The 18,409-nt window shown below is 54.6% G+C and overlaps 7 protein-coding genes across 7 annotated transcripts; 5 read left to right on the forward strand and 2 right to left on the reverse strand.

The window, feature by feature from the left end:
- Positions 1 to 653: 653 nt before the first annotated feature.
- POSPLADRAFT_1064626 (hypothetical protein) lies at positions 654 to 4,288 on the forward strand (the record flags this gene model as incomplete). Its single annotated transcript, XM_024481826.1, has 14 exons — positions 654 to 806; positions 858 to 963; positions 1,013 to 1,095; positions 1,151 to 1,346; positions 1,398 to 1,431; positions 1,488 to 1,998; positions 2,052 to 2,454; positions 2,505 to 2,794; positions 2,858 to 3,252; positions 3,303 to 3,507; positions 3,561 to 3,680; positions 3,735 to 3,821; positions 3,873 to 4,049; positions 4,102 to 4,288. The coding sequence occupies 14 exons, from the start codon at positions 654 to 656 to the stop codon at positions 4,210 to 4,212; spliced, it is 2,871 nt and encodes a 956-aa protein (XP_024342967.1). The 3' UTR covers positions 4,213 to 4,288.
- Positions 4,289 to 4,448: 160 nt separating this feature from the next.
- On the forward strand, positions 4,449 to 5,522 carry POSPLADRAFT_1038527 (hypothetical protein). Its single transcript, XM_024477397.1, has 5 exons — positions 4,449 to 4,496; positions 4,657 to 4,724; positions 4,777 to 4,910; positions 4,960 to 5,213; positions 5,266 to 5,522. The coding sequence occupies exons 2-5, from the start codon at positions 4,686 to 4,688 to the stop codon at positions 5,307 to 5,309; spliced, it is 471 nt and encodes a 156-aa protein (XP_024342968.1). The 5' UTR covers positions 4,449 to 4,496; positions 4,657 to 4,685; the 3' UTR covers positions 5,310 to 5,522.
- A 124-nt stretch (positions 5,523 to 5,646) lies between these two features.
- On the forward strand, positions 5,647 to 6,468 carry POSPLADRAFT_1068923 (hypothetical protein; the record flags this gene model as incomplete). Its single annotated transcript, XM_024482326.1, has 2 exons — positions 5,647 to 6,073; positions 6,125 to 6,468. 2 exons carry the CDS (start codon positions 5,647 to 5,649, stop codon positions 6,460 to 6,462), a joined length of 765 nt encoding a protein of 254 aa, XP_024342969.1. The 3' UTR covers positions 6,463 to 6,468.
- Positions 6,469 to 6,661: 193 nt separating this feature from the next.
- Positions 6,662 to 9,290, reverse strand: POSPLADRAFT_1043657 (hypothetical protein; the record flags this gene model as incomplete). Its single annotated transcript, XM_024478360.1, has 7 exons — positions 6,662 to 7,510; positions 7,818 to 8,077; positions 8,361 to 8,499; positions 8,524 to 8,634; positions 8,756 to 8,794; positions 8,900 to 9,107; positions 9,148 to 9,290. 7 exons carry the CDS (start codon positions 9,288 to 9,290, stop codon positions 6,662 to 6,664), a joined length of 1,749 nt encoding a protein of 582 aa, XP_024342970.1.
- An 874-nt stretch (positions 9,291 to 10,164) lies between these two features.
- Positions 10,165 to 11,726, reverse strand: POSPLADRAFT_1031295 (hypothetical protein; the record flags this gene model as incomplete). Its single annotated transcript, XM_024476779.1, has 8 exons — positions 10,165 to 10,500; positions 10,568 to 10,710; positions 10,767 to 11,121; positions 11,183 to 11,245; positions 11,301 to 11,354; positions 11,407 to 11,451; positions 11,507 to 11,581; positions 11,640 to 11,726. 8 exons carry the CDS (start codon positions 11,724 to 11,726, stop codon positions 10,165 to 10,167), a joined length of 1,158 nt encoding a protein of 385 aa, XP_024342971.1.
- Positions 11,727 to 14,080: 2,354 nt separating this feature from the next.
- POSPLADRAFT_1043659 (hypothetical protein) lies at positions 14,081 to 16,320 on the forward strand (the record flags this gene model as incomplete). Its single annotated transcript, XM_024478361.1, has 7 exons — positions 14,081 to 14,251; positions 14,301 to 14,417; positions 14,553 to 14,687; positions 14,743 to 14,820; positions 14,884 to 14,911; positions 14,971 to 16,251; positions 16,283 to 16,320. The coding sequence occupies 7 exons, from the start codon at positions 14,081 to 14,083 to the stop codon at positions 16,318 to 16,320; spliced, it is 1,848 nt and encodes a 615-aa protein (XP_024342972.1).
- A 326-nt stretch (positions 16,321 to 16,646) lies between these two features.
- POSPLADRAFT_1077562 (hypothetical protein) lies at positions 16,647 to 18,020 on the forward strand (the record flags this gene model as incomplete). The annotated part of the gene is made up of 2 exons (XM_024482954.1): positions 16,647 to 17,130; positions 17,419 to 18,020. Coding segments are annotated over 2 exons (1,086 nt in total), but the record flags the coding sequence as incomplete, so codon positions are not given.
- Between the last annotated feature and the right edge of the window lie 389 nt (positions 18,021 to 18,409).

Raw genomic sequence — 18,409 nt, forward strand, 5'->3', positions numbered from 1 at the left:
GAGGACGATCAGACACTCCTCGTCAACGCTTGCCGAATGAACTGTGGTGTTGGAGAAATGCCAGCGTGACCATCGGCGACGAAACTCATATACATTAGTCCTTTTGTGTTGGAAGACATTCGAGGACATGACAGCGACCTGCTTTAAGATTCCAGGTGGACGTGCAGGTTAAGTAGAAAATTTGCATAGAATTGTCTATTCCGATGATTTTTAGATGCGGACGATGTTGAGAAAATCGCAGAATATTGGGCTTATGATAGGGGTCCCACCATGGTACGTGCGAGAAACCTAAAGTAAAAACTGTCTCATGGACGCGCCGGTAAGGCCGAAAATCACTGTTATTTGTGTCCGCTCGGTCCTCGCACCGCAGTAACACGGAGATATTACCGTTTGATTCTCCGCCTCAGTGCATGTGTGTAAGTTCTTTCATGGATGTCTGTCGGTATGAGGATTTTTGTAACAAATGGTAGTTGTGGAGCGCTACCGATACCGTAAGTTGGTCCGGTTGGACGCGACTGAACGAGTCGCGCTTGACCCTGAGTATGACACGTGATCGCGGTGCAAGACGCTCACGTTGGCCAATTATGACTCCTCTCAATTAGATGAGAGTCGTATCGCACCTTACATTCCATCGCTTTCACTGCTCATATAGAATGGCACACACTCTGCCAAGCTGGTCTGCTCCACGAGTGCGAGAAGAGTTCTTTGCCTTTTTCCGCGCAAGAAATCATGTCTTCGTACCGTCCTCGCCCACCGTTCCCTTTGACGACCCTACCCTGCTCTTTGCTAATGCAGGCATGAACCAGGCACGCCCTCGTGCTCGCTACAGGACTTGATATATTGCTGATGTCTCGCAGTTCAAATCCATCTTCCTTGGTACCGTTGATCCCCAATCGGACCTGGCAAGACTCAGTCGGGCCTTCAATAGCCAGAAGTGCATCCGGGCGGGTGGAAAACACAACGGTACGTGTCGTAGAACGAGGTACCCTTCTTGTATGTCATGTATTTTCAGACCTGGACGATGTGGGGAAGGACTCATATCATCACACGTTCTTCGAAATGTTGGGAAACTGGTCGTTCGGCGATTATTTCAAGGTACGTGTATGATTAAAATGGAAACATTGTGGTTCGTTCATCGTGCGTGTTTCAGAAAGAGGCGATTGCCTATTCCTGGGAGCTCCTCACTGAGGTGTACAAGCTCCCCAAGGATCAGCTCTACGTTACCTACTTCGAGGGTGACCGTAAGAATGGCCTAGCCGCAGATCTTGAAGCGCGGCAGTTCTGGATTGCCCAAGGAGTTGCTGAGGATCATATCCTTCCGGGAGACGCGAAAGATAATTTTTGGGGTAAGTGCATGGTCTTTTCCAGTGTCTGCACTCAACGCTCATCTCTTACAGAGATGGGTGCAACTGGCCCTTGCGGGCCGTGCAGGTACGTCACGGCGCGCTCATGAATGCGTTGGAGAGTTGTCTTCAATATCTGCATAGTGAGATCCACTTTGATCGCATCGGCGGACGAAATGCTGCGTCCCTGGTCAACCATGACGATCCAGACGTTCTCGAAATCTGGAACAACGTTTTCATACAGTTTAATCGCGAAGATGATGGCTCGTTGAAATCCCTCCCATCCAAGCATGTAGATACAGGGATGGGATTCGAACGCCTCGTATCTGTGATTCAAAACAAGCGCTCGAACTACGATACTGACATCTTTACCCCCATCTTCGCACGCATCCAAGAATTGACTGGAGCTCCGCCCTACGGAGGTCGATTCGGCGAGGATGATGAAAATGGTGTGGATACGGCTTACCGCGTAGTGGCCGATCATGTCAGAACCTTGACCTTTGCTCTGAGCGACGGGGGCGTTCCCAACAATGTCGGCCGCGGTTACGTCTTGCGACGTATCCTCCGTCGAGGATGCCGATATGCCCGCAAAAAGCTAGGTGTCAATATCGGGTCCTTCTTTTCGTCCCTTGTCCCTGTTGTCATCGAGCAAATGGTATGTGCGCTTAATCAACATCACCCTTTTTGGTAGGTAATGATCGCATGCAGGGCGACGTTTTCCCAGAAATCACTAAGAGGACCCAAGAAATCAAAGAGATTTTGGACGAAGAAGAAGAGTCCTTCTCTCGCACGCTAGATCGCGGCGAAAAGCTCTTTGACCAGTATGCAGCGAGGGCGAAGCTATCGGGTGCAAATAAAATGTCGGGCAAGGATGTCTGGCGATTGTATGATACTTACGGCTTCCCGGTCGATCTCACCCGTCTCATGGCTGAAGAACTTGGGCTCGAGATCAATGACGAAGAGTTTGAGGCAGCCCAGGCGCACTCGAAGCAAGCAAGCAAAGCAAATCAGAAGAAGACAGACAAGGACGCTGTTAAACTGGATGTTCACGACATTGCTGCTTTGGAGAAAACGCGGAATGTCCCAAAGACTGATGACTCTGCCAAATACTGTCGGTGTCTGATGTGCATTGATGACGGCTTGTGCTGATATTTGCGACAGCGCTTGGCAACACCAATGCTCGCATCCTCGCAATATACTCCAACAAGACTTTCCTAGATTCCACGTCAACAGTCCCGGAAGATTCGATGTTCGGGCTCGTTCTCGATCGCACAAGCTTCTATGCCGAATCAGGTGGCCAAGAGTATGACACTGGAAGCATTGTCATCGATGATGTTGCCGAATTCGAGGTCACAAATGTGCAAGTATTCAGTGGTTATGTTCTGCATATTGGCCACATGAAGTACGGGAGTTTGAGCTTGGGTGACGAGGTTGTCTCGTCATATGACGAGGTCTGTTCTATCTCATCATATGTTCACACGAGATGCTCAATCCATTTACTGCTTCGACTGCAGTTGCGACGATGGCCTCTTCGCAACAACCACACAGCAACGCACATACTAAATTATGGTCTGAGGGAAGTTCTGGGCGATCACGTCGACCAGAAGGGCTCACTCGTGGCGCCAACAAAACTACGTTTCGATTTCTCGCACAAGGCGCAGATTGCACCGCAGGATTTGACGAAGATTGAGGGCATAAGCCGAGATTGGATACGCAAGAATGTGCAGGTGTACAGCAAGGAACTCGATCTCCCCACTGCCTACAAAATTTCCGGTCTTCGAGCCGTATTCGGAGAGTCATACCCTGATCCAGTACGAGTTGTCGCCCTCGAGTATCCCGTCGACGAGATCACTGCAGACGTTGAGAATCCAAAATGGCGTACTACAAGTGTTGAACTCTGTGGGGGAACGTAAGTGGTCGTTCCCTTCCCTGCGGTCGACAAGTGAATTTGCCGCACAGACATGTTGCCAAGACCGGAGATATCAAAGACTTCATCATCACGGAGGAATCTGGTATTGCCAAAGGTATTCGACGTATTGTGGCGATCACAGGACATGAGGCTGCAGAGGCACATCGCAGAGCGGACGCGCTTGCAGCGACACTCGCTCGGCTAGAATCGATGCGCGGGGGTGAGAAGGATGCAGGTCTGAAGAGCCTTACCGTGGTATGCCTTCATAAGCCTGTGGTAGTGCATCGATATCTTCAACGCAGCTGCAGGAACTCGGACAAGCAGAAATCTCTGTGCTCAGGAAGGCGGAGCTTCGGGATCGTCTTGCAGTAGTGCGCAAGGCCTTCGATAAGGAGACGAAGGAAGCCGAGGCGATCGCTACCAAAGCGGTGAGTGGCTCACCAGCTGCACACGGCAGTGCGCCTTATGCCGCTCGTTTTCAGGTCGTCGAAAACATCACTGAGTTCTTCAAACGCGAGGATACTGCTGAGGTGTATCTCACGATTCTTGACTCTACGGGAAATGCCAAGGTTCGCAGCGAGGCGCGTCACAACATTAGGATCTTCTCACAATGTTTATAGGTACTGCAAGCTGCTGTTCAGCATGCCAAGAAGTTGGGCAAGTCAATATATGTGTTCAGCCCCGACATCGCCTCTGGCAAAGTGGCGCACGTCAACTATGTGTCGCCCACGATGAAGGCGAAGGGACTAGACGCTCGTTCCTGGGGTAGTGTCGTGACAGAGATTGTTGGCGGGAAGGTAAGCGCTTCCAATGACACCCTACCCGCCAAGATAACTAATCAAAATGCAGGCCGGAGGGAAAGAAGACACTGCGCAAGGGGTTGGGCTTGAGCCAGGCAAGGTAAAGGAGGCTCTTGAGGCCGCGCAGAAATACTTCGTCCAGCACACCAATGTATCATAGAGCTTACTGCATTGTACTCATCGAACCGTTCGTCATGTAGCATAGCTTGAAAAGATTGTCTCGTATATTTTGCCTTGACCCCGAAGTACGATAACCCATAACGTTTTATGCGCTCGCTACAAGGTAATGTGGGAACAAAGTCCCATATATGGGCATAGCGGACCAGCAATACCGCTTTCTTCTGAAATAGGGGAATTAATCTCGGCAATTCCCGAATTTCCTCCATAATCCGTGGAGTCGCCCTCACCGCCGCCCACGACGACCCCAGCAAGCACAAACGAGACGTGAGTAGATTCCAAACCCCTCAGGACAGTACTCTGGAGTCATCTGTGACTCCTGCATGCGTCGTGAAGCATGCAGGCGTCCCCAATGACCCCTGGAAGGCTGGATGACTTGATCTGCCCTTGGATGACGGCTGAACCTAACGACTATCATACAACTCAGACGGCTTGCCCGCCCTCCTCACTATCACCATGTCTCTCGTTGTACCGGAAGCCCATACACAGTTCCAGGTGTGACTTGAGATGCAACATCCGTGTTATTGGCAACTCACGGTCCCCAAAGCACATTCTCCGTCTCCTTAACACCAATGTCGACGGCAAGCGCAAGATTATGTACGCTTTGACGGAGATCAAGGGTGTTGGTCGCCGTTACTCCAACCTTGTTTGCAAGAAGGCCGATGTTGACCTCAACAAGCGGTGCGTTCATACCGCCTGTCTTATCCATTCGCAGGCTCACAGACTGCAGGGCTGGAGAACTGAACTCTGACGAGCTTGAGCGTCTCGTTACGATCATCCAAAACCCGACCCAGTTCAAGATCCCGACGTGGTTCCTGAACAGACAACGGGACATTGTCGACGGCAAGAACTCGCAGATCCTGTCCAACAGCGTGGACTCGAAAATCCGTGACGACCTTGAGCGTCTGAAGAAGATCCGGGCTCACCGTGGTCTGCGGCACTTCTGGGGTCTCCGAGTGAGGGGTCAGCACACGAAGACAACCGGTACGTCATCTTTTTACTGTGTCCATGTGCTAGATACATATCTTTATTGCAGGTCGTCGTGGAAAGACGGTCGGTGTCTCGAAGAAGCGTGGTTAAGCGTGCACATGAGGTCCGCGCGCTGGATGTGTTTTGTGCGTGTCTATACGCTTGTGCCATGATCGGCGACATCATGACCGGGCTACGTAGTGTTACCGTGTACCAGAATATGCATGCGTCATGCTTTTGTATGCATTCTGTCTATGGCATTTCCTCCGATATATTCGTCCTGTCACAGGGCTGCTCGTCCACAATTGAAGGGGCTCACGTGATGATAACCTCGGAGTGGAATGTTCGTGGAAGCGCCAGAAACCGCTAGCCGCCCGGCGGCTTTCAAGAATCCCACTAGAGTCGTTTATATACCGCGCCATATTACCTCCTAGCCACACACCTCCCCATGACGACTTGGGCGTACGCCCCGGACATGCACCCTTGGTTCCGCACCCCGTCTCTCAAGCGGAAAAGCCTCGACGACGACGACCTATCCATCGTCGAATGCCGTCCCCAACCCCCCGTCTCGCCCCGCGCGAAGCGGCGCAGATACGAGGTTCTCGAGAATGGCTTTGCACGGCTCACACTGAACGCAGCCGCCGACGGCTCCTATATCTCGCCCCAAAATCCCGACGTGACTATGGCTCAGGCGCGCGCGCCGACACCCAAGCCCAGCGTCGGCCCAGCATGGGAGAGCTATGCTCCCCCTGTGCTGCCCCCGACTCCGGTCGTGCGGCCAAGCGCGATCGAGGAGCCCATGGCGCCGGAGCAAGTGGTTGATCTGCCAGACGTGCGAATGAAGGTCCCGTCGTGGTACGAGATCGAGAAAGACCGTATGTACCCGCGTCGTCCGTGCGTCGTCCGCGTCTCACCGCGGGCGTTAGGCATCGTCATCACAGACCTGGAGGACTCTGATAACGAAGAGCAGGAACAGGGGGCCGCGTCTCAGGCGACTGCGAGCCTTTCCGTGTCTCCCGCTTTACTTGATCGGCTGTCAAAGCACGCCGCGACGTCTGTACTGCCGCAACACTTTGAGCCAGATCCCAGCAAGGCACTGGTGCTGTTCAGGCCTCTGGTCGCGTCGCACCCCTCTTCTAGTGAGTCATCCCCGGTTCTCGGGCAAGTGGCGATAGTCGAAGAGGTGCAAGAGGGCGATGCATACAACGCGGACGTACAAAGGGATATGCAGATAGACGATCCAATGGACATTGACATGACCTGACTACCATTTTCATCGCGACACAACGCGTATATACCTATAAATTGTGAACCGTAAGGGCGAATGCGAACACTTTTAAATCAGAAGGGGACGAGATCATCAACATAGCGATGGGGCACAGCAGAACAACTCGACTCAGAGTTAGAACAAGAATAGACGGCATGAGGTGAAAAAAAAACACAAAGACGGAGAGCGAGCAGAATCATCTCCTGGTATTCCCTGAACCGTTGCTGTACTGGAGCAAGTCATTGCCGGTCTGCAGGTTGTTTTTGAGCGAATCGGCCCCCAGATCCAAGACGTCCTGCTCTTCGGGATACAGCCGCTCTACGCTGTTGATGTACGTGTGACGGTGCCGCGCATGCGCGTGGGGGTGCGGGACGTGGTGCATCTGCATCGCGGCATACGGGGAGCGCAGATTGATCGAGGACTGCCCGCCGCTTGTGTGGGGTGCAGCAGACTGCGCAGACGCCGCGTTCTGGGCCAGATGCCCGCCCACGGAGGACGAGCCCGACGCGGCGGAGTGGCGCGAATGGTCGTGCTGGGTGTCAACCGCTGCGTGCACGTGATCGCGCGACGGCATGCCGTCCGCCATGGCCGGGTGGTGCGGCGACAGCGAGTCTGGCGTCGCCGGGTGGGACAGCGGGTGGTGGTAGCCGACGTTGAGCAGGCTGATCGTCTCCGGGTGGTGGCCGAGCGGAATGTGCGACTCGTACGGAGAGCGGGCCTGGGGGTGCGCGCGCCCGTGGGACTGGGAGTGCATCTGTGCCTGGGAGCCTACAGAGTTCTGAGGCTGCATCGGCTGCCCTTGCAAGTGCGGTGAGACCGGCGAGCGCAGTTGGAACTGGGGCTGGGGCTGGGGGATGGCGGTCTGCAAGTGGGCCTGCTGCTGGACCGGCTGGGGGCGGGGCTGCAGAGTGGGCGGGATGGGAGCAGCCTGGTACTCCAGCTTTTTTTCGGGGGGCTGCTGGGGGTGGATGGGCGAGAAGGGCGGCCTTGCGTCGGCGGGGCTGTCGACGGCCATATCGCTGCTCCTGTCGAGGTCCTTGTCCATCTGTTCCGTGTCGTCGTCGTCGCCCTCCTCCTGGGAGGCGGAGGGCCCTGCGTCGGCGAGTTGGCTGGCCTTCTGGGCGGCTATCTCGTCCGCGGTGAGGAAGCGACCGCCAGGGCCGCGGGGACGGCGCATGGCATGCTTGTGGCGCGACTCGTGGAGGTAGGGCTGGGAGGCGGGGGTGAGCACGGGCAAGGGAGTGAGAGAGGGGCAAACGGACCTTGCGCTGCCTGGAGAGGCGATGGAGCTCCTCGATCCTGGCGCGGGCTACACGGCGTTTGAGGATGCGATAGTACTGCTTGGCGTTGACGTAGAGGGGCTCCTCGTCGAGGGGGGCGTCATCCTGGATCTGGTCGACGGGGGGGTCGTGGTCGCGGTGCTGGGGTTCTGGGTGGTGGAGGAAGAGATTGTGTGCGGCGGACTGGGAGACGGGGGTGGAGAGGGGAGACGGCTGCGGCGACGGCTGGCGGGAGGGGTGGGCGGGGTGGTGTGGCTGGGCGGGGTGAGGGTGTTGGGCGGGGTGGTGTGGCTGGGGGTAGAAGTTGTAGAGATGGGACTGGGGGTGGGCATCTGCAGGGGAGAGTCAGTACGGGCCAATAAAAGAGAGCGCGCGCGACGGACTGTAGTGGTGATACGGATTCTGGTTGAAGAGATGATCGACGGGATCCATTAGTTGCTTGTGACTGGACGAGGCGTTGTGGCCGCTGATTGGCCCAGCGTTGGCCTCTCCCCGCCCAGTGAGCCCGCCATTGGCCCCCTCCCACGCTCAGCACCACGTGCCTTCTTCCTCTCTGCCACCATGGACTCCAAGCTGCAAGTGCCCCTCCCCTCTCCATCCCTGCCCTCTGCTCACCTCCTTCCCTCTCCAGCAAAGCCCTCAAGGTCGTCGACCTCAAGGACATCCTCGCAAAGGCCGCCGTCGTCGTCCCCAGCAAGTCAAACAAGCCCGACCTCATCGCCCGCATCCTCGCCTCCCCCGCCGCCATCGACGTCTACAACGCCCAGTTCGCACCCACAAAGCCCGCCTCGCCTCCCAAGCGGTCCTCCTCGTCCCCATACAGCGAGGTCGCCACGACGCCCGCCCAGCCGCCCGTGAGTCGCCCCTTCACCCCCTCGACGCCACAGCGCTTACCCGTACATCCCGTTCAGGCCACAACGCCATCAGAGTGAGCGGACGCACATCTACACTCCTTTTGCGCGAGCAACTCATTCTTCGTTTCAGCGTGGACTATGACAATGCCAGCCCACCCCCCGCGCAGCCACCCACACCTGCCCCTGCTTTGAACTCTGCGCCGACGCCCCCTCCAAAACCTGTGAGTTCATTCATCCGCTCGCCGCATGCCTCCTCTGCAACATCTTTGGACAGTCTACGGTCACTCCTTCCGCGCAGACCGAGCCCTCGTCCAGCCAAGGCACAGCACCCAAATCGCCCGAAGACGAAGAGCTCGAAAAGCGCAAGGCGCGTGCTGCTCGGTTCGGCACGGCCCTAGTCGAGCCACCAAAAGCGAAGCCCGACACGGCTAAACCGGCCGCAGTCGCCAAGGGTGTGCGCAATGGCTCCGCCCTGACCGCGACCGCTGCCCCTCTAGACGTATGTCCCCTTTCGCAAACTGCTCGAGTCGTTTTGCGACAATGAACACTCAATCGCACAGAATCCGGAGAAGCTCGCGGCACGCGCCGCTCGGTTTGGCCTCGACCAGACCGCCAAGCCGGCGCAACCCCAGCTCACGGCCAAGAAGGCTGCCCCGCAGGCAGTCAGTAAGAAGCGCTCGGCCCCGCCCATGGATACTCCAGATGCAGAGGAGCTGGAGAGGCGGCGGAAGCGGGCAGAGAGGTTTGGGATGCCGATAGTGGTGAGATGCGTCGCTGCGCAGCCTACGGCATCAAGGACTGATCCTTTGTCCTCTTCGCAGGGTGCAAAAGCATAGAGCCTTTGTCCGACGTGTCGACCGTCTGCTCGCAGAATTGCCCTGCTATATCAGTCCGTAGGTCTGCAGGCCCACGCTTTCTCTGTTATGTCCTGTACATTTGATACCTGAGTGCTAGTCCCCGTACACCCAATGATATCGTTAGCTCTGACTATTGTAGCACTCGAACAGCGTGTGACATCAGTTGAGAGCTGCTGCCGCCCACGTTTCGCTGGCATTTGATTCTTGTTCGGTTCTCGATAGTGGTGCCAATGGGACGTGTGCACTATAGCGTCATTACTAGACTCATTTTTCTATCAACTCCGCGAAACTCGAGTCACGGGGCGCCTGTTTTAGAGATTCATATCTCACCTTTGCTTGTGGTGAGTGCAGCGATCGCTGTGCCCAGCTCTCTCCTGCGTTTCTGGCCGCAGCTTACGCTCTCTGGCCACCTGTCCAAGTTTATAACGAGCTATCACTGTCTACACCGGGTGCTGCTAAGTATTCTTGAGCAGCGTGTGTAGGACCGGACTCGGCCACAGGCACGGGCGCACTGTTGAATGTGCAGGCGTTCACAAAGTAAATTCTCATAGCATGGGCAGCGGTTGAGATATCCCAGGTGGACATCGAAGCGTGCTTCTATCTGGAAAACAGCACATCTACTATACACTGAAGATGCTGTCTGCGAAGGAGGGACCAGTGCACGAATTAGTGTCTATGGCCGACCACGCCTCAGCTCAACAGCACACCCTAACGCTGGCCGTACGACTTCGAGTCGTACTTGCCGACGCCGACGATGACGTTGGCGGGCGCCTGCGCCTTCCCGGTGAAGTAGTTCTCGAGGATCTCGCGCGTGCCCTTGGCGTAGCGCGCCTGCGCGTCGAGCGTCGTGCCCGAGTAGTGCGGCACCATCCCGTTGCCGCCGCCGAGCGCGTTCTTCATCGTGCGCCAGACGTGGTCGCGCGGCGCGGGCTGCACGTTCCACACGTCGCCGGCGTAGCCCCGCAGCTGGCCGCTCTTGAGCGCCGCGGCGACGGCGTCCTTGTCGCAGATCGCGCCGCGGGCGGTGTTCACGAGCCACGCGCCCTGCGGAGGAGCGCCGTGAGTGTGAGGTCAGGCAGGGGGGACAAGTGCGCGGAGAGAGAGGACGCACCTTCTTGAAGTGCTGGAGGAGCTCGGCGTTGATGAGGTTGCGCGAGCCCTCGTGGAGCGGGCAGTTGATGGTGACGATGTCGCACTGCGACACCATGTCCTTGAGGTCCTCGACGCGGCGGGCGTTGAGCGCCTGCTCAGTCTCTGTTGGGCCGACGTCAGAGGGCAGCGGGGAAAACGCGTCAAGCAACGCCACACACCGGGCGCAAGCGGGGCGTAGTCGTAGTAGAGGTGCTCCTTCGTGCCGAACGGGCGCAGGCGCTGGAGGATGAGGCGGCCGATGCGGCCAGCGCCGATCGTGCCGACGACCTTGCCCTCGAGGTCGAACGCGTTCCTGGCGACGTCGGACACCTGCCAGTCGCCGCGCTCGACCATCTCGTGCGCGGGGACGAAGTTGCGGACGAGGAGGAGCATGCTCATGACGGCGTGCTCCGCGACGGAGGTGACGTTGGAGCCGGTGACCTCGAGCACCTGGATCTTGTGCTCGACCGCGGCGTCCAGGTCGACGTGGTCAGAGCCGACACCGGCCGTGACGCAGGCCTTGAGGTTCTTGGCCTAACGGGAACGCGTGAGAGGCGGTCTCGAGGGAAGCCAGTTATATGTGAGCGATACATACCCGCTTCAGAAGGTCACGAGTGATGTACCCAGGGTGGAAGGGGGTTGTGATCACGACCTCGGCCTATCAATGTTTATGAGCACCGTCGCGATGTGGACAGCGGATAGCTTCGACATACATCCGTGATGTGCTTGTGGAGGTCGCTGTCAGGGCCCTCCTTGCTGTCGGAGACCTGTTGAATTGTGTGAGATGCTTGTACGCCACACCAAGCGAGGCTAACTTACGATAAATTCGTGGCCCTGTGACTCCAACCACGGGCGGAGGCCGAGCTGTCAAAATTATCTGTCAGATGAGGAGCGTATAGCCGCATGGAAGTTTGCCTACCTCATTCTCAACGGTGCCCAGAAGACGAGGTTCCTGCTTGGCGGCTTCACCGCCGCGATACAAAATAGCCAAGATCTAAGTATGGAGCTGCTGAGTACGGTTTATATAGAGCATTCCAATATCACAAGGATACCTTCATTCCACGGTTAGGTATGGAGAAGTTGCGGGTGGCTGAGCGAGCCGCAAAAGGGCGAGAAGCACTGGCGAGGCTGTTGAACATGCTTGGTGAGTGGGGTCGACTTTTTGAAGGAAGCCGTGTCGAATAGTGGGATGCGACTAGGCTGAGACAAGTGGGAGGGTTTGATACTTTCCCTGCTTGTCTGCTCGCATTATATGCTGCGAGAGACCGCGTTTAGGCGAAAGGTCCAATCCGAAAATCTACGTGCACATCTAAGAAGTGGCTGAACGAAACCATCGCTCAGGAGACGCCCGGGGCGTCTAGACTAAGGGTGATTCTTGGAAGCAAACAATGTTGGAGGATGTCCGTGTGCGACCTCTGAGTCCAATGCGGTCAAGCCCGGACGGGCAAATGATTTCAAATCGGAAGCAAGGTCATCGGGGCCAAATGCACCTGACACCTGCAAGTATTTGGACAGTCTAGTAGACAGGAGATTTAGTCAGGCATACTGCAAAGACACAGGCGAATTCTTCACGACATATGGAAACATTGTGCACTATGGGCTTTGGGACACAGTACTTGGCGGGAACCGTAACTCGTCACTCGGTGGCCGGAACTCCAGCTTCAGCCGGGGAGCTTCTCGAAATAGCGGGATCTCTCTATCGCCCTTTGGGATCTGGATGTTGATTGGTCAGGAGTCGCTCAGCATGTTCTCCGACTGTGACCGGCGCTTGCGCATAAGCAGCGTCTCCCTACATGTTCCCGCTGAAATTGCCATAAGCATCCGATATGCACCGAGGGGTCTCAACGGGAGAAGGATAGGCGTTCCCAGTCTACCCCGTCTGGTCCGGCGTATTACGCATTCTTGAATCTCCTCGGCGCCACGTATGAGGCCACGGGTGCGACTAATTATATACGACGGTGCTGGCACGACTCGGATCACGGGGGCGATGCTAGTTGTTTGACGGACTTTTGCATCCTGCATAGCTGTCTCGCATACAATGTGTAATATGTAGTGGAGTCATCGACTTGTCATGATGATGGCCAGATCCAAGAGTCTAAGTTGCTGTCCCACAGTGACAGAGTGAGATATTGCTATCGCAGAGAGCGTCGACTAGGATTTGCTTCTTCAAATACTCACTTTTAGAAACTATCACTTATTGCCGACAGAATTGTCTTTCCTATTGGAACTTGGGATTGTAGCGAACGCGCGCCGTGAGTATAAACCCGGGAAATGCAAAAACAAACACACGCCATCGTATTTGGCGTTGTTTGCAGTACATTCCGTGAGCCCCTCTGCGTTCAACAAAGCAAAGATGAACGCGATATGCTCTTGTTGCTTGATTTTGCTTCGGGTCTCAGACGGACATTTCCTACAACATATGTATCTGTGACAGGGCCCTCCTTTGCCAGGGCCCTCCTTTGCCAGGACCCTCTTTGGTGTTGGAGACCTGCAATGCAGAATTACAATAGTGTCTTTCAAGACCCGCGTGTTAAAGTTCGTCCGAGACCCGAAGCGAGAACGATCAACGAAGATATATCGCGTTTGTCTGAGCTCTGTCAAACGCGTAAGGAACGTACAGGACAGCTCGCGCAAAGTCTACGAGGTACTACAAACAACACCAAATACCATGGCGTGCGCTCGCCACAATTCCAAGTTCCAACACCGCGCAACAAGGAAACATGTTTCCAATTCAAACTAATGGCTCTGACACTCCAACTACAGACGGGAACCAAGCAATTAGTCATGTCAGTTAGATCCTACGACTTGGAGACTGCGAAGAATATGGGGTTCCTGCGCGGCAACCTCACTTCCGCGACATTAAACAGCCAAATCACAACGCAGACCGTTCAACGGTCTACAATATGTGTGATCCACCATGCCAAAATAAGTTTACCTTCATTGGCCTATCAATCTGGAAACGGTTATCAACCCTACGACCATGGCATACACCGCAGCCATTGAACTTAGAGCTGATTCTGAATTATAAGACCTGTTGAAGTCGATGTGTGCGTAAGTAACTGGGGAAGGACGGTGGTCTCCAGAGTCCCGATCACCAGCGTCGATCGGGCGCTTGCTAGGAGACGCGCTTAGCACCGACCTGCGATGTCCCATCCGCGGCGCGGCAGTGGGTGCGGAAGAACTACGAGACCGTCTCCATCCACGACGAGATATACTTCAGCGCAAAACTCGGGCTCGGTGGACGTGTTTGTGATTGCAACATCGCCGCCGCCGTCGAGCGCTTTTGAAACTGGTTCTGTGACGGAAGAATACCTCTTTTGCGTAAGAACATCATTCTGTGCCTGCCATGTGGTTCTGTACCGACATGTGTCTTGATCCTGCCTGCATTGCGCGCTTCTCCAACTTTACCTTTTCTGCCAGCCGTACTGTTGTTTGCAAGTGCTTCGTACTACATTGGTGATTATACATCGCCCACCACATCTCGGCCATCACGATGTCTTGTCTTCCTGTCTTCAGAAGGCATAATCGTGAAGAAATCGTCGATGACATACTACACGGCACACTCGTACTACTCGAGACCGCCGGGGACGGCTTATCGTATGCTCCAATTCAAGGTTTAGACACCGCTGCGTCTGCGCTTTCCTCTATAGTAAAGATGATCATCGTGAGTGCAGGTATCACATTTTTACGTGTGTAGGCTGACGACACGACAGAAAACTCGAGATAATGACCAGACGGCGGTGGAGTGTGCTGAGGCTGTGAACGAGCTCGCTGCGCTAATCAAGGAGACAATGCAGAAGACTGATTCAGAAGTCAAGAGTGTTCAGAAGGCAGGCAGTGCGGTGAATGAGGATGCGACAATCAAGCCCACACAGCAGCTGAAGGGGCGAGTTGACGATCTCATAAAGTGCGCGTGACCGGTTTGAACAACAGAATCGCTTTCCTCATTGCTTCTGAGCAGGAAGCTAGATGAACTGAAAGACAAGGCAGGAAAATTGAAAGAGCCGTCGCCTTTCCTCCGATGTCTCCGCAGCGAGCAGAACGCAAAAATATTAGATAGTATCAAGGAAGGCATCACGAATGCACGTTCTAACTTTACTGTAGGTCATTGTCCGCAACCGCTTGTCATTCGTAACATTAACTTTACATGGCAAGGTACAAGGGATTGTGATGGTTGAACTGTTGCAGATCCAGATGGTGGGAAAGATCGAAGACGTAGGCGAAGCGGTACAGGTGTGTTACATATTCAGGTCATTATCCACAATACTCTATTGACATCGCATTTTCGGCATACAGCGTATGGAACAAGCTCAACGCTTTAGTCGTAAGTATCGTTTCAGTCTTTGATTAGCTATGCGGTACTCACACTTACATCGGTTCTAGAGGAGGAAGAGCTGCTCGCTAGACGACTACCTCACCGCAATGAGGCGGAATATCGTTCTGCCATCAATTCGACTAAGAACGGCTACTTACAGGGTACACGAGTCGAACTCCTTGGGGATCTCGAGGCATGGGCAAAGGCTGAGAACAATGTCTCTCATCCGCCCATCTTTGTCCTTACCGGCGCAGCTGGAACTGGGAAGTCAACCGTTGCATATGAACTGGCCAGGCGACTCGAAGCCAACAGCAATCTAGGGGCTTCGTTCTTCTTTGTACGAGGCGACGCGGATTTAAGCACCACCAAATTTGTCTTTCCATCCATTGCATATCAGCTTGCGCGATCACACCCGACTCTGCGCTCCTTCATTCTCGATGCATGCCGAGAGCACCTAGCTCATGGCGAAACGCAAGACATCGATTTTCAGCTCAATGAGCTGATCATTGAACCCCTCAAGAGGATTTCAGCTGACCACGCTCCTATCACCATTATCCTCGATGCGCTCGACGAATGCACGGAGCTAGCACTGGAACGAATACCTCGGATGTTATACATCCTCATGCAACGCTCACGCAATATACCCTTTCCTCTGCGCATTCTCATCACTACCCGTCCGGAGCTCCAGTTTGAGGACGCATTCATGTCTGTGAAATCTGATGGTGTCACCAAAATGCTGAGGCTGCAAGATATCCCCCGCGCCGTCGTTGATCATGACATCAAGCTGTACCTCGACACCAATCTCACACATTTACGTGAATTTGGCCAGGCACTCCCTGCGGCCGCTCAATCCAAGTTCATCGATGAATTGACGCGACGAGCAGATGGACTCTTCATCTACGCTACGACTGTGATCCGCATACTCAGAGGAGACCCGAATCACCTGCTCGAGAACATGGATAGCCTATTGGTTGACACCGCTGGCGCTGCGGAGGATCAACCTGATCTCAGTGAGCTCGACAGGCTATACCTCGTTGCCTTAAAACATGCCTTCCCAATTCGCTCTCTGGGCTTCCCTAAAACAGTGAAAGCAGCGCTCAGAGATGTTTTCGGCGTGCTCGCATTGCTTCAGGATCATGTTTCGGCACTGACTATCCAGTCCTTACTCAATATCCCTGTAGCCGACACACAGTCTATATTGCACCGCGCTGGAGCAGTCATTTTCTCTGATCCAGAGGACAAAAACGCGCCAATCCGTCCACTACACGCAAGTTTTCCACAGTTTCTCATCGACCCCGATCGCTGTACCGACGGAGACTTCTGCGTTAGCCCTTCTGCCCAACACGGCCGTATTGCATCAGCCTGTCTCGCATCTCTGAGTACACTCCAACATGACGTCTTGCGGCTGGACGACATAATGATTTGGAAGCAAGAAATCACAGATCGCGGGTCACGTATACAAGAGTATATTGCATTACACGTACAATACGCCTGTGTGCATTGGGCTACACATCTATCTCGTGCCGAACCGAGCACAGGATTATCGAATGACTTGGTCTTATTTGTTACCACAAAGCTCTTGACCTGGCTCGAGGCGCTGAGTATGCTAGATAGACTTGACGCCGCTGCTCAGGCTCTGGATAGAGCACGGTACTGGTGTCAGGTAAGCACTCACACAACTTTCCGTAATCACAACTCACGATCAGGGTAGAACCATGATGATTTCGCTCTGGCTGAACTGCTGAATGACGGCTACCGCTTCACACTTGAATACTTCGCCGCTATCGAGCTCAGCCCTGGACAGATTTACATATCCGCCATACCACAAATGCCTTCCTGCAAACTCCTTGATACATACACATCCAATCCCCAGCGCAATAAAAGTGACCGATCAGTCAAAGTGGTTTCTCAGCGGGACCGCCAGTGGCAGGCTTGTCTTCGTGTCATCGAAGGACATACAGACTGGGTCAATTCGGTGAAGGCGTCGAGCTCGGAGGGCTGGATAGTATCCGGCTCCGAAGATGGTTGGGTGCGCACTTGGGATCCGAACACTGGTACCTCACTGCTTGCTATGGAGCATGATCATGCCGTGCACGCCGTCGATGTTTCGCCCGATCAGCACTATATCGTATCTGGCTCTGAGGGCATCATCTGCATCTGGAATGTGGCCACAGGTGCACTCATCCGCACTTTGCAATCTCTGCCGCCGTCGACTGGCCTTGCGCTGGGTGAAGTCCGGGCAGTTACGTACTCCCCCAACAGCCGATTTATCATATCAGCATCGTCCGCGAAGCGGTCCCGGCGGCAAGGACAGTCTGCTGATACGGAAAGTGTACACAGCCCACAAGGACGACTCGACAATGAGGACCTTCACTTAGATTCAACTACGAATCCAAGCTCGCACAGTAGCCGCGAAGACACGAAGCTAGAGGCTCAAGGTGTACTTGCGGTGTGGGATGCGAGGAGTGGAGACTGTCTGTTCTCAATCATCATGGGACCCGAAATCGACTCGATAGCCTTCTCGCAAGAAGGCAATCTACTCGCTCTTGGAATGTCAGATAATCTGGTTCGAATTCGTCGCGTAGAAGGTCATGTTCTTGCATCCCCCAGCGATTTTGAGGGGCATGAGGAAGCTGTGACCTCGGTAGTCTTCTTCCAGGGCGCAAAGTACTTGGCATCTGGCTCGCATGATGCCAGTGTCCGCATCTGGGATGTTGGGAATTCATCTTGTTACAAAATCTTGACGGGTCATACCGATAGCGTCCACGGTGTCGCTGCTTCTCCTGGGGGTGACTATATTGCTTCTAGCTCATGGGACAAGACTATCCGCCTGTGGGATTACCGCACTGGGGAGACACTAGCTGTCTTACGCGACCATACCAACACTGTCCAATCAGTCTCGTTCACGCACAACAGTACTCGCCTTGTCTCGGGATCGGATGACCATACAATTCGGACGTGGGACTTACAAGTCACTACCCAAGGCATATCGTCCAGAGTTGGGCACAATTCCGAGGTTAGATGTGTCGTATTTTCGTCGGATGGAACCCGAATCGCCTCGTGCTGTGCTGACGGAGTCATTGCAATCTGGGACACAAGCGATGGAAAACAGCTCCAGAAATTTGTGCACAAGAAAACACTCGCGATGTTCGTTATTCTGTTATTCTCACCCAGTGACAACAGCCGCCTCGCTTCCGCCAATAGACGCGACTCTCACAATCCTAACGTCTATATCTGGGATTTGGACACAGGTGTCGCATGCTTGGAGCTGAGGCACCCCGATGACATTGGATGTATAGCATATTCTTCCGACGGGATGATGATCGCAGTCGGAGGTGCACATGGTGTCTGTCTTTGGAGCGCCTCTGACGGAAACTTACAGAGAAAAGTTGAGACCGCCTCCAAGGTAGACGGATTGAGGTTCACCGTTGATGGTCTCCAGCTTTACGCAAACGCCGGACGCACTGCTCCCATCACATTGCTCAATTGCACCACAGGCGAGATATT

Source organism: Postia placenta (assembly GCF_002117355.1).
Source record: "Postia placenta MAD-698-R-SB12 unplaced genomic scaffold POSPLAscaffold_2, whole genome shotgun sequence".
Lineage (NCBI taxonomy): Eukaryota > Fungi > Basidiomycota > Agaricomycetes > Polyporales > Adustoporiaceae > Rhodonia > Rhodonia placenta.